The sequence below is a fragment of the Pseudophryne corroboree genome, chromosome 7 (genome assembly GCF_028390025.1).
Source record: "Pseudophryne corroboree isolate aPseCor3 chromosome 7, aPseCor3.hap2, whole genome shotgun sequence".
In the NCBI taxonomy this organism is placed as follows: Eukaryota; Metazoa; Chordata; class Amphibia; order Anura; family Myobatrachidae; genus Pseudophryne; species Pseudophryne corroboree.
In genome coordinates, this window is record NC_086450.1 from 34,058,645 (window position 1) to 34,073,373 (window position 14,729).

Consider the following 14,729-nt stretch of genomic DNA (forward strand, 5'->3'; position numbering starts at 1 on the left):
CTTATATAAGTGTTTTCCCTTATAGCATCTTTTTTATATATTTCTAACGCCAAATTAGTGCCCCCCCTCTCTGTTTTAACCCTGTTTCTGTAGTGCAGTGCAGGGGAGAGCCTGGGAGCCTTCCCTCCAGCCTTTCTGTGAGGGAAAATGGCGCTGTGTGCTGAGGAGATAGGCCCCGCCCCTTTTTCGGCGGCCTCGTCTCCCGCTCTTTAACGGATTCTGGCAGGGGTTAAATATCTCCATATAGCCCCCGGAGGCTATATGTGAGGTATTTTTTGCCAAAAATAGGTTTACATTTGCCTCCCAGGGCGCCCCCCTTCCAGCGCCCTGCACCCTCAGTGACTGCCGTGTGAAGTGTGCTGAGAGGAAATGGCGCACAGCTGCAGTGCTGTGCGCTACCTTAAGAAGACTGAGGAGTCTTCTGCCGCCGATTCTGGACCTTCTTCTCGTTTCAGCATCTGCAAGGGGGCCGGCGGCGAGGCTCCGGTGACCATCCAGGCTGTACCTGTGATCGTCCCTCTGGAGCTAATGTCCAGTAGCCAAAGAAGCCAATCCATCCTGCACGCAGGTGAGTTCACTTCTTCTCCCCTAAGTCCCTCGTTGCAGTGATCCTGTTGCCAGCAGGACTCACTGTAAAATAAAAAACCTAAGCTAAACTTTTCTAAGCAGCTCTTTAGGAGAGCCACCTAGATTGCACCCTTCTCGGCCGGGCACAAAAATCTAACTGAGGCTTGGAGGAGGGTCATAGGGGGAGGAGCCAGTGCACACCACCTGATCCTAAAGCTTTACTTTTTGTGCCCTGTCTCCTGCGGAGCCGCTATTCCCCATGGTCCTTTCAGGAACCCCAGCATCCACTAGGACGATAGAGAAAAGTGTATATATCATATAGCCAGTCCTAGAGGTATAACATTGCTGCCCAGGGCGCCCCCCCTGCGCCCTGCACCCAACAGTGTGCGCTGTGTGTGTTGTGTGGGAGCAATGGCGTGCAGCGTTACCGCTGCGCGTTACCTCGGTGAAGCTCTGAAGTCTTCTGCCGCCTCTGAAGTCTTCTGCCTTCCTATACTCACCCGGCTTCTATCTTCCGGCTCTGGGAGGAGGACGGCGGCGCGGCTCTGGGACGAACCGCAAGGGGAGACCTGCGTTCTGACTCCCTCTGGAGCTAATGGTGTCCAGTAGCCTAAGAAGCAGAGCCTAGCATTTAAGTAGCTCTGCTTCTCTCTCCTCAGTCCCACGATGCAGGGAGTCTGTTGCCAGCAGGTCTCCCTGAAAATAAAAAACCTAAAAAAATACTTTTCTCCAGGAAACTCAGGAGAGCTCCCTGTAGTGCACCCAGTCTCCTCTGGGCACAGTATCAAACTGAGGTCTGGAGGAGGGGCATAGAGGGAGGAGCCAGTGCACACCCATACCTAAAGTTCTTTTTAGTGCCCATGTCTCCTGCGGAGCCCGTCTATCCCCATGGTCCTTACGGAGTCCCCAGCATCCTCTAGGATGTAAGGGAAATGTAAAAATTCCCCCCCTTGGTACATCTACGATCACTTCCACAGACATGCGAGGGGACGCCCAGCACAGGGCTAGTCCACCCCACATGTCTGGCTCTGAACCCCCCCCCCCCCCCCCCCCCCCCGCACAGGCACAAAAGCATCGCATGGCGGTGATGCTTATGTACCTGAAGAGTACACGCTGGCAGGGAGCTACTCGTTGCTCTCCGAGTCGCAGCGGCCGCGTGTGATGTCACGCAGCCGCCGCGGCCCGCCTCTCCGCATGGTCCAGGCACGCCTGCGAAAACGCACAGCACCGATCAGGCCTGAATTAGCCCCCGTGTGCCTGCAGACTGCACATTGTATCTCGGTTGCTAGAATGCTCCGGGTGCTATATGTCAGTCATTAGGAACAGATTGTGATTATAGATCTTAGGTGGAATATCTTTTCATATATTTCCTGAGACATATAAACTGCATCTCCTTTAGATAAACCACATATGCGGGTTTTTTGCCACGTCCATTTTACTGCTGCTGAGCACTGGCAGGAAAGCCGGGGGCCACTTGCTTCCGCTGGCCCCCCACAAGCTAAAAGTTGCCCTTGGCTATCCTGCCTGCGCCTTGACTGTGGGGGTGATTCAGACCTGATTGCTGGGCTGCTAAAAATAAGAATTTACTTACCGATAATTCTATTTCTCATAGTCCGTAGTGGATGCTGGGACTCCGTCAGGACCATGGGGGATATAGCGGGCTCCGCAGGAGACAGGGCACATCTAAATAAAGCTTTTAGGATCACATGGTGCGTACTGGCTCCTCCCCCTATGACCCTCCTCCAAGCCTCAGTCAGGTACTGTGCCCGGACGAGCGTACACAATAAGGAAGGATCTTGAATCCCGGGTAAGACTCATACCAGCCACACCAATCACACTGTACAACTTGTGATCTGAACCCAGTTAACAGTATGATAACAAAAAACGAAGTAGCCTCTGAAAAGATGGCTCACAACAATAGTAATAACCCGATCTTTGTAACAATAACTATGTACAAGTATTGCAGACAATCCGCACTTGGGATGGGCGCCCAGCATCCACTACGGACTATGAGAAATAGAATTATCGGTAAGTAAATTCTTATTTTCTCTAACGTCCTAGTGGATGCTGGGACTCCGTCAGGACCATGGGGATTATACCAAAGCTCCCAAACGGGCGGGAGAGTGCGGATGACTCTGCAGCACCGAATGAGAGAACTCCAGGTCCTCCTTAGCCAGAGTATCAAATTTGTAAAATTTTACAAACGTGTTCTCCCCTGACCACGTAGCTGCTCGGCAAAGTTGTAATGCCGAGACCCCTCGGGCAGCCGCCCAAGATGAGCCCACTTTCCTTGTGGAGTGGGCCTTTACAGATTTAGGCTGTGGCAGGCCTGCCACAGAATGTGCAAGTTGGATTGTGCTACAGATCCAACGTGCAATCGTCTGTTTAGACGCAGGAGCACCCATCTTGTTGGGTGCATACAATATAAACAACGAGTCAGATTTTCTGACTCCAGCTGTCCTTGAAATATATATTTTTAATGCTCTGACAACGTCCAGTAACTTGGAGTCCTCCAAGTCGCTAGTAGCCGCAGGCACCACAATAGGCTGGTTCAAGTGAAAAGCCGAAACCACCTTAGGGAGAAAATGAGGACGTGTCCGCAGTTCTGCCCTGTCCGAATGGAAAATCAGATATGGGCTTTTGTATGATAAAGCCGCCAACTCTGAAACTCTCCTGGCTGAAGCCAGGGCCAATAGCATGGTTACCTTCCATGTAAGGTATTTTAAATCTACCGATTTTAGAGGCTCAAACCAATGAGATTTGAGAAAATTCAAAACTACATTCAAATCCCACGGTGCCACTGGAGGCACTATTGGGGGTTGTATATGTAGTACACCTTTGACAAAAGTTTGTACTTCAGGCACTGATGCCAATTCCTTCTGGAAGAAGATTGATAAGGCCGAAATTTGAACTTTAATGGACCCCAATTTTAGGCCCATAGACAATCCTGCTTGCAGGAAATGTAAGAATCGACCCAATTGAAATTCTTCCGTTGGAGCCTTTCTGGCCTCACACCACGCAACATATTTCCGCCAAATGCGGTGATAATGTTGTACAGTCACTTCCTTTCTAGCCTTAATCAAGGTAGGAATAACTTCCTCTGGAATGCCCTTTTCTTTTAGAATCCGGCGTTCAACCGCCATGCCGTCAAACGCAGACGCGGTAAGTCTTGGAACATACAAGGTCCCTGCTGAAGCAGATCCCTTCTTAGAGGTAGAGGCCACGGATCCTCCGTGAGCATCTCTTGAAGTTCCGGATACCAAGTTCTTCTTGGCCAGTCCGGAGCCACCAGTATTGTTCTTACTCCTCTTTTCCGTATAATTCTCAGTACCTTTGGTATGAGAGGCAGAGGAGGGAACACATACACTGACTGGTACACCCACGGTGTTACCAGAGCGTCCACAGCTATTGCCTGAGGGTCTCTTGACCTGGCGCAATATCTGTCCAATTTTTTGTTGAGGCGAGACGCCATCATGTCCACCTTTGGTTTTTCCCAACGGTTCACAATCATGTGGAAGACTTCTGGATGAAGTCCCCACTCTCCCGGGTGAAGGTCGTGTCTGCTGAGGAAGTCTGCTTCCCAGTTGTCCACTCCCGGGAAGAACACTGCTGACAGTGCTATGACATGATTCTCCGCCCAGCGCAGAATCCTTGCAGCTTCTGTCATTGCTCTTCTGCTTCTCGTGCCGCCTTGTCGGTTTACGTGGGCGACTGCCGTGATGTTGTCCGACTGGATCAACACCGGCTGACCCTGAAGCAGCGATTTTGCCAGGCTTAGAGCATTGTAGATCGCTCTTAGCTCCAGTATATTTATGTGAAGGGACGTCTCCAGGTTTGACCACACGCCCTGGAAGTTTCTTCCCTGTGTGACTGCTCCCCAGCCTCGTAGGCTGGCATCCGTAGTCACCAGGACCCAGTCCTGTATGCCGAATCTGCGGCCCTCTAACAGATGGGCACTCTGCAACCACCACAGGAGAGACAACCTTGTTCTTGGTGACAGTGTTATCCGCTGATGCATGTGCAGATGCGATCCGGACCATTTGTCCAGCAGATTCCACTGAAATGTCCGTGCATGGAATCTGCCGAATGGAATCGCTTCGTAAGAAGCCACCATCTTTCCCAGGACTCTTGTGCATTGATGTACTGACACAGTTCCTGGTTTTAGGAGGTTCCTGACAAGTTCGGATAACTCCCTTGCTTTCTCCTCCGGGAGAAACACCTTTTTCTGAACCGTGTCCAGAATCATTCCTAGGAACAGCAGACGAGTTGTCGGGGTCAATTGAGATTTTGGAAGATTCAGAATCCACCCGTGTTGCTGAAGCACTACCTGGGTTAGTGCTACACCGACTTCCAGCTGTTCTCTGGACTTTGCCCTTATCAGGAGATCGTCCAAGTAAGGGATAATTAATACGCCTTTTCTTCGTAGAAGAACCATCATTTCGGTCATTACCTTGGTAAAGACCCGAGGGGCCGTGGACAAACCAAACGGCAGCGTTTGAAACTGATAATGACAGTCTTGTATCACGAACCTGAGATACCCTTGGTGTGAGGGGTAAATTGGGACATGCAGATAAGCATCTTTTATGTCCAGGGACACCATGAAGTCCCCTTCTTCCAGATTCGCTATCACTGCTCTGAGTGACTCCATCTTGAACTTGAATTTCTGTATGTACAGGTTCAAGGATTTCAGGTTTAGAATAGGTCTTACCGAACCGTCCGGCTTCGGTACCACAAATAGTGTGGAATAATACCCCTTTCCCTGTTGTAGGAGGGGTACCTTGACTATCACCTGCTGAGAATACAGCTTGTGAATGGCTTCCAAAACCGACGTCCTTTCTGAGGGAGACGTTGGTAAAGCAGACTTTAGGAACCGGCGAGGGGGAGACCTTTCGAACTCCAACATGTAACCCTGAGATATTATCTGCAGGATCCACGGGTCCACTTGTGAGCGAGCCCACTGATTGCTGAAAATCTTGAGTCGACCCCCCACCGCTCCTGAGTCCGCTTGTAAAGCCCCAGCGTCATGCTGATGGCTTTGTAGAACCCGGGGCGGGCTTCTGGTCCTGGGCAGGGGCTGCTTGCTGCCCTCTCTTACCCTTTCCTCTGCCTCGCGGCAGATAAGACTGTCCTTTTGGTCGCTTGTTTTTATAGGAGCGAAAGGACTGCGGCTGAAAAGACGGTGTCTTTTTCTGTTGGGAGGGGGTCTGAGGTAAAAAAGTGGATTTGCCGGCAGTTGCCGTGGCCACCAGGTCCGAAAGACCGACCCCAAATAATTCCTCTCCTTTATATGGCAATACTTCCATATGCCTTTTGGAATCCGCATCACCTGACCACTGTCGCGTCCATAAACTTCTTCTGGCAGATATGGACATCGCGCTTACTCTTGATGCTAGAGTACAAATATCCCTCTGAGCATCTCGCATATAAAGAAAAGCATCCTTTAATTGCTCTAGAGTCAATAAAATACTGTCCCTATCCAGGGTATCAATATTTTCAGTCAGAGAATCCAACCACACTACCCCAGCACTGCACATCCAGGCTGAGGCTATTGCCGGTCGCAGTATAACACCAGTATGTGTGTATATACTCTTCAGTGTAGTTTCCAGCCTCCTATCTGCTGGATCCTTGAGGGCGGCCGTATCAGGAGACAGCAACGCCACTTGCTTTGATAAACGTGTGAGCGCCTTATCCACCCTAGGGGGTGTTTCCCAGCGCGCCCTAACCTCTGGTGGGAAAGGGTATAATGCCAATAACTTCTTGGAAATTAGCAGTTTTCTATCTGGGTTAACCCACGCTTCGTCACACACGTCATTCAATTCCTCTGATTCTGGAAAAGCTACAGGTAGTTTTTTCACCCCCCACATAATACCCCTTTTTGAGGTACCAGCAGTATCAGAGATCTGCAAAGCCTCCTTCATTGCCGTGATCATATAACGTGTGGCCCTATTGGAAAATACGTTTGTTTCTTCACCGTCGACACTAGATTCATCTGTGTCGGTACCCGTGTCGACTGACTGAGGTAAGGGACGTTTTACAGCCCCTGACGGTGTCTGAGGCGCCTGAGCCGGTACTAACTGGTTTTCCGGCCGTCTCATTTCGTCAACTGACTTTTGTAATGTGCTAACATTATCACGTAATTCCATAACTAAAGCCATCCATTCCGGTGTCGACTCCCTAGGGGGTGACATCACCATTACCGGCAATTGCTCTGCCTCCACACCAACATCGTCCTCATACATGTCGACACACACGTACCGACACACAGCAGCCACACAGGGGATGCTCTAATCGAAGACAGGACCCTCTTAGCCCTTTGGGGAGACAGAGGGAGAGTTTGCCAGCACACACCAAAAACGCTATAAATGTATATAAACAACCCTAGAAGGTGTTGTTTTTGATATAAGCGCTTTTAATATATCAATATCGCTAAATTATGCCCCCCTTCTCTTTGTTACCCTGTTTCTGTAGTGCAGTGCAGGGGAGAGTCCTGGGAGCCTTCCTCACCAGCGGAGCTGAGCAGGAAAATGGCGCTGAGTGCTGAGGAGAATAAGCTCCGCCCCTTTTTCGGCGGGCTTTTCTCCCGGGTTTTAAGAAAACTGGCCTGGGTTAAATACATACATATAGCCTTAATGGCTATATGTGATGTATTTATTTTGCCACTAAAGGTACTTAATATTGCTGCCCAGGGCGCCCCCAGCAGCGCCCTGCACCCTCCGTGACTGAATCAGTGAGACGTGTAGCAACAATGGCGCACAGCTGCAGTGCTGTGCGCTACCTTCATGAAGACTGAGGAGTCTTCTGCCGCCTGCTTTCCGGACCTCCGTCTTCAGCGTCTGTAAGGGGGATCGGCGGCGCGGCTCCGGGACGAACCCCAGGAGGACCTGTGTTCCGACTCCCTCTGGAGCTAAGTGTCCAGTAGCCTAAGACTCCAATCCATCCTGCACGCAGGTGAGTTGGAAATCTCTCCCCTAAGTCCCTCGATGCAGTGATCCTGTTGCCAGCAGGATTCACTGAGATTTAAACCTAAAAAAACTTTTTCTAAGCAGCTCTTTAGGAGAGCCACCTAGATTGCACCCTTCTCGGACGGGCACAAAAACCTAACTAAGGCTTGGAGGAGGGTCATAGGGGGAGGAGCCAGTACGCACCATGTGATCCTAAAAGCTTTATTTAGATGTGCCCTGTCTCCTGCGGAGCCCGCTATATCCCCCATGGTCCTGACGGAGTCCCAGCATCCACTAGGACGTTAGAGAAATTGTCCTGTGATCAAATAGTCGCCGACCAAGGGGAGTGTACATTCGCGGTGCAAGTGTGCGATCGCATGTGTACGTCGAGCTGCAAAAAAAACACTCAGTCAGCGGACAGCTGCAAATCCGTTCGCACCTCACTCACCATTGAATGATTTTTCCAAAGTATGCAGTCTATGTGCAGCCCACGACTTTCTCCTCCAGTCCAGAGCCGACGCCACACATGCTCCCTGAAAACGCTTGGGAACGCCTTCGTTTTCCCGGACACTCCCAGTAAACAGTCAGTTACCACCCACAAACGGCCTCTTCCTGTAAATAACCTTGTGAGCGCCCGAGCGATCAAAATTTTCACACCAGCATGTCGCTGTCTGACGATGCCTGTTGTTTGCCGATGCGCATGCAAATTGTGGTGCATACACATGCGCAATTTATTGCTGAAAACGCACAGCAGCGATCAGGTCTGAATCACCCTCTGTGTTTGTACAGAGTAGCGGCAGCGATTTTAGACGCGCACATGCAGAAGTGTACTGAAAATGTACTGCCCATTCCTGGACGGTGACTTACCAGAAAACGGCTGCAGGAGACGACTGAAATCCGGCACTTTCAGCTTCTTCTTCACCCCCAGCAGCAGCGGCACGAGGAAGCTGATGAGTGTAAGATAAGCGATGTTTTTGCGGATGTCTGGCTTTTTCTCTATGTTCTCTTTCACAAGCCTCGTGTGAAGAGCTAACCTCTGCTGAAGGCGTTGGTACGTTACAGGGTCCAGATCCTCCTCCGTCAGCTTCATCACACTGGACAGGAAGTACGTGGCGTCATACACAAACAGGTTCTCATGCTGCTGCACCTGCAGAGTTACGTGCGTCATCTTTATGCTCATGTGATCTGCGTGGCTCATGAACAGGGTTTTTTCTTCTGGCTTATTTGGGTCGTACGTCGGGTCCAAATCAAACGTCTGGGAGTATATGCCATCAAACTCTGGTTCACTTGAAATATCAACTAGACCTATCAATAAATAAGGGAATGAGTAAAGTGACCTGTAAAACAGACGTTTTTGAAGTCGTTTTGAGTTATATTCTTTTGTATTTTTTTATTTATGTGTAGTGACAGCTGAGCTCCGTGAGATCTCCTAATGATAAGCTGCTCCGTCTACTGGTACTTTCCATCGGTACACCGGTAGCACTTTCACGCGGCCTGTCTCTGGCTGGTTACAGAGCATGGGTGGTGCTCGTACTCATCACAGTGGCTCAGTAAATGATAACTATATCCTTCCTGCACGTACCCTGCCTGCATGTCACTGTCTAAGTATCTGTACCTCACAGCTTACAGGACTGCAAGATACAAAATACAAATGCATCCAATAATATGCATCCAACTAGCTAAAATGTACACACATGGGGTCAGCTGATGTCAACAATTATATGGCACAGTTCCGGTCTTGGGACAGTTGCATACAGTAGCCACCAGGATTGGAGTCCACTGTACACACTAGCCACCAGGATTGGAGTCCACTGTACACACTAGCCACCAGGATTGGATTCTGCTGTGCACACTAACCACCATGATTGGAGTCCACTGTGCACACTAGCCACCAGGATTGGATTCTGCTGTGCACACTAACCACCATGATTGGAGTCCACTGTGCACACTAGCCACCAGGATCGAAGTCTGCTGTGCACACTAGCCACCACGATTGGAGTCTACTGTGCACACTAGCCACCAGGATTGGAGTCTGCTGTGCACACTAGCCACCACGATTGGAGTCTACTGTGCACACCAGCCACCAGGATTGGAGTCCACTGTACACACTAGCCACCAGGATTGGAGTCTGCTGTGCACACTAACCACTATGATTGGAGTCCACTGTGTGCACACTAGCCACCAGGATTGGAGTCTGCTGTGCACACTAACCACTATGATTGGAGTCCATTGTACACACTAGCCACCAGGACTGGAGTCTGCTGTGCACACTAGCCACCACGATTGGAGTCTGCTGTGCACACTAACCACTTTGATTGGAGTCCACTGTACACAATAGCCACCAGGATTGGAGTCTGCTGTGCACACTAGTCACCAGGATTGGAGTATGCTGTGCACACTAGTCACCAGGATTGGACTCTGCTGTGCACACTAACCACCATGATTGGAGTCCACTGTGCACACTAGCCACCAGGATGGAAGTCTGCTGTGCACACTAGCCATCAGGATTGGGGTCTGCTGTGTGCACTAACCACCAGCATCTGCTGTATACAGGCTTTGGCCTACTTCTTCCAGCATCATAAACAGGCCACTTAAAGCATGAAGAGTTGCAACTGGAGTGTGAACTGGACTTGATCCAGTCTGTGGAACCCACAGAGTTTTTAGGCACTGTTCTCTAACCTTTCCCTATTCCACCACCAGGCTCCTACCTACGTGTCATCTGAAGCATGGTGGTCTGCTCAAAACTGAAAGTGAGGCTTTGTCCTACCTTGGTCTGATGCCCTACCACCTTGTTCCAAGCGCTCTGTGTTGCATGACTAATTGCAACCCACCCTACTGCAACTTGGACTGTCCAGCCTCCCCCTCCACTTCTTCCCACACTGTGTCCATGTATCTGATATGATTTGTTTGTATGCATATCACATTTCTACAAATTGCTGCACAGATAGAATGAAAAACACGCAGAATTTCAGGATCATGTGACTTTCTTGTATTCCATATGTCACTGTTTAAATTCCCTGCATTGCTTATAAGCTCCCCATTGTACCCAAAGATGGCTGCCTTGCCTGGCACTCTCATGGGTAAGATGATCAATACTGGAACTGAATATTCTGTGGGCACCCTGTATGTGGGATCTCTTATGTCGTGGTCTGGTGGACCATTATGCAATAGGTAGCATAAACCTTGTGTATCAACACCCATTTCCCTATAGATTGTAAGCTTGCGAGCAGGGCCTTCCTACCTCTATGTCTGTCTGTTTTTGCCCAGCTTTGTTCTAATACTGTTGTTCAAATTGTAGAGTGTAACGGAATATGCTGCGCTATATAAGAAACTGTTAATAAATAAATATCGTAGTCACCCACTGTAAAGTCATTTGGAGAAAAGTTCTATATAATAAGCATGATTAGTATTACACTATGCACACGGTTTACAGCCCGCTTTGCATACCAGCATCCATGATTGAAGTTTGCGTTCCACATTGGGGTATTGGGGTCAGTAATATATGCCTAGTCATCATACGAAGATCTGTATTACAAACCAGCTATCTGTCTGGGTTCTGTACTATAGGGGTCATTCAGAGTTGATCGCTAGCAGCCGTTGTTCGCTGCGTAGCGATCATTAAAAAAAACGGCTAATCTGCACGTGTATGCATCGCAATGTGCACGTGTGTTGTACGGGTACGAAGTCCTTTGTGGTTTTGCACTGGTTCTAGCGAAGATTCCAGTCGCACAGCCGAACGCAAGAAGATTGACAGGAAGAGGGCGTTTATGCGTGTCAACTGACCGTTTTCTGGGCGTGTTTGGAAAAACGCAGGCGTGGCCGGGCGTTTGCTGGGTGGGTATCTGACGTCATTACCGTGTCACTCGTCGCAGCAATCATCGCACAGGATAAGTAACTACAGGGCTGGTCTTGTTTTGCACAAAATGTGTTTGCAGGCGCACGGCTGCACAGGCGTTCGCACTCCTGCAAAGCAAAAATATACTCCCCCGTGGGCGGGCGACTATGCGTTTGCATGGCTGCTAAAAACTGCTAGCGAGCGATCAACTCGGAATGACCCCCTATACACAAGCTACCGCAAATTATCCTTTACATACCTGTCTAGCAACCATATTGTGAGCTATAATACTAAGGGTGTGCAGTAAACCAACTACCAAGACTGTTATGTCCAACCCCTCCACCAGCACCCCGTATCCTTCCATCAATACAGTTTGGATATACCTGCGTTTCACATATACATTTATTATGGAGAATATACCAGTGTTTGTACATAGTGAATCAAGTAGCTATCCCCTGATGAAACGCTTACCAGCCAAGCAAAAGTCTGCAAATATGTTTTTCTTGGTCTGCGGATGACCATTAGCATCAATGTCCATACTAGACCTCCACAGTTCAGAGAATCTGGACCGTTTCTCTTCTGCCATGTAGGAACCATGCCACAGGGCCTTTATCATATAGTCCACGCTGATCAGGATCTGCCCAACCCTAGTGTCATAGTAGGCAGGGGGTAACTGACATGATGTGCTGCAGTCGTAACTGGCATTTAGGCAGATGGACGGCACTTGGTTAAAGCAATAGATGCCAATAACCAGTTCCCTTAATATCTGATGAACTTCCCGGTAATCCAAACGGACCTCGGGCTCAACTGGAGCCAAGACAAGAACGTTGGGATGGGTGAGATTTTTCAGCTGAGTGATCAAACCGCTGGGCAGATGGAGCGGTAAATGGGCATCGTCCTTGGACACCAGCCAGCTGGAGATGGTATGGGCCAGAAGTTCTTGTACTTCGCTTCGATCAAATTTGTCAAAGAAAGCGCTGGCATTTCTCTGCACCGTCATTTCCGCCATGAAGGCCTCATCGTGGACGGGCGCTTTAATTAACGGTTTCTTGACGGATCTCAACATTCTTAACTATAAGCTCAGCTACCGCAGCAATTTAACATAGATCTCGTCGGTCAGTTGCACAGTCCGGTGAATCCATTTAATATTTTCTGTTTTACAACCAAATGTTGAATGAGCGGCTTAATAACGGTGTTCATCCTACGGATCTTCCCACATCGCTGGAAAAAATAAAATATACATACACTTTAAAATTGTAAGTGTTTAACCATTTTAAAAGGCAGATGAAAGTAAGAAAGAGGCAAAGCTGGAGATTTTCTTTTCAGCGATCTGTGAAATACTGATACCTAGGGATGAAAAAAATCTAAATGATTAATTGTATATGAAAAAGTGCCTGACGCCCAAAGAGCCAGTGTAACACCACCGGGCGTCTCGTTTACCGTCACATAGCCTATGCATAATAGTAGAACTTAAGTCCTACGTAGTAAGTATTACCTACAGTTAGTTGGTTAGCCATATAGTATACTTAGAATCGCAGCTAAGGGATGAGGCCACTGTGCGAAACGCATTTTACGCTTGTAATAGTTGTAGAAGCAAACACACTCCACTTCTCTCTCTCGCTCTCTCATTGTAAAAATAAGATTTTACTTACCGGTAAATCTATTTCTCGTAGTCCGTAGAGGATGCTGGGACTCCGTAAGGACCATGGAGATAGACGGGCTCCGCAGGAGATAGGGCACTTTAAGAAAGCTTTGGATTCTGGGTGTGCACTGGCTCCTCCCTCTATGCCCCTCCTCCAGACCTCAGTTAGGGAAACTGTGCCCAGAGGAGATGGACAGTACGAGGAAGGATTTTTGTAAAGCTAAGGGCGAGATTCATACCAGCCACACCAATCACACCGTATAACTTAAGATAAACTTACCCAGTTAACAGTATGAACAACAACATAGCCACGGTATCACCGAAAACTATAACATAACCCTTATGTAAGCAATAACTATATACAAGTCATGCAGAAGAAGTCCGCACTTGGGACGGGCGCCCAGCATCCTCTACGGACTACGAGAAATAGATTTACCGGTAAGTAAAATCTTATTTTCTCTAACATCCTTGAGGATGCTGGGACTCCGTAAGGACCATGGGGATAATACCAAAGCTCCCAAACGGGCGGGAGAGTGCGGATGACTCTGCAGCACCGATTGAGCAAACAGGAGGTCCTCCTCAGCCAGGGTATCCAACTTATAGAACTTTGCAAAGGTGTTTGTCCCCGACCAAGTAGCTGCTCGGCACAACTATAATGCCGAGACCCCTCGGGCAGCCACCCAAGAAGAGCCCACTTTCCTAGTGGAGTGGGCCTTAACCGATTTCGGTAACGGCAATCCTGCCGTAGAATGCGCCTGCTGAATCGTGTTACAGATCCAGCGAGCAATAGTCTGCTTTGAAGCAGGGGCGCCAACCTTGTTGGCCGCATACAGAACAAACAAAGCTTCAGTCTTCCTGATCCGAGCCGTTCTGGTCACATAAATCTTCAAAGCCCTAACTACATCCAGGGACTCGGAATCCTCCAAGTCCCTTGTAGCCACAAGCACGACAATAGGTTGGTTCACATGAAAAGATAAGACCACTTTTGGCAGAAAGTGAGGACGAGTCCTCAACTCTGCCCTATCCACGTGAAAAACCAAGTATGGGCTTTTATGCGATAAAGCCGCCAATTCTGAAACACGTCTCGCCGAAGCTAACGCCAACAACATGACCACTTTCCACGTGAGGTATTTCAACTCCACAGTTTTAAGTGGTTCAAACCAAGGTGACTTGAGGAAACGTAACACCACGTTAAGATCCCAAGGCGCCACCGGAGGCACAAAGGGAGGCTGAATATGCAGCACCCCCTTCACAAAAGTCTGTACCTCAGGAAGAGAGGCTAATTCTCTTTGAAAGAAAATGGATAAGGCCGAAATCTGGACCTTTATGGACCCTAATTTGAGGCCAAAGGTCACTCCTGTTTGAAGGAAGTGAAGTAGACGGCCCAAAAGGAACTCCTCAGTAGGAGCAGCTCTGGCCTCACACCAAGAAACATATTTCCGCCATATACGGTGATAATGTTTCAACGTCACGTCTTTCCTAGCCTTGATCAGGGTAGGAATGACTTCCTCCGGAATTCCTTTTTCCACTAGGATCCGGCGTTCAACCGCCATGCCGTCAAACGCAGCCACGGTAAGTCTTGGAACAGACATGGCCCCTGCTGCAGCAGGTCCTGCCTTAGAGGAAGAGGCCACGGATCTTCTGTGAGCAACTCTTGCAGTTCCGGATACCAAGTCCTCCGTGGCCAATCTGGAACAATGAGGATTGTTCTGACCCTGCTTATTCTTACAATTCTCAACACCTT

At 49.0% G+C, this 14,729-nt stretch overlaps 1 protein-coding gene across 7 annotated transcripts in view; it reads right to left on the reverse strand.

Moving 5' to 3' along the window:
• Positions 1 to 14,729, reverse strand: part of ANKAR (ankyrin and armadillo repeat containing) — a 356,791-nt gene that overhangs the window by 321,965 nt on the left and 20,097 nt on the right. For 6 of the 7 annotated variants that reach the window (XR_010181859.1, XR_010181860.1, XM_063932915.1 and 3 more), the window contains exons 2-3: positions 11,815 to 12,564; positions 8,376 to 8,813 (exon numbers count right to left, since the gene is read on the reverse strand). Coding sequence is in view for 5 of the 7 variants with exons in the window: in XM_063932915.1 (XP_063788985.1) it covers positions 8,376 to 8,813; positions 11,815 to 12,409 (1,033 nt within the window). In the remaining 2 variants the exon portion in view is untranslated. The remainder of the gene's footprint in view (positions 1 to 8,375; positions 8,814 to 11,814; positions 12,565 to 14,729) is intronic. The other variant, XM_063932916.1, reaches the window with a different exon arrangement.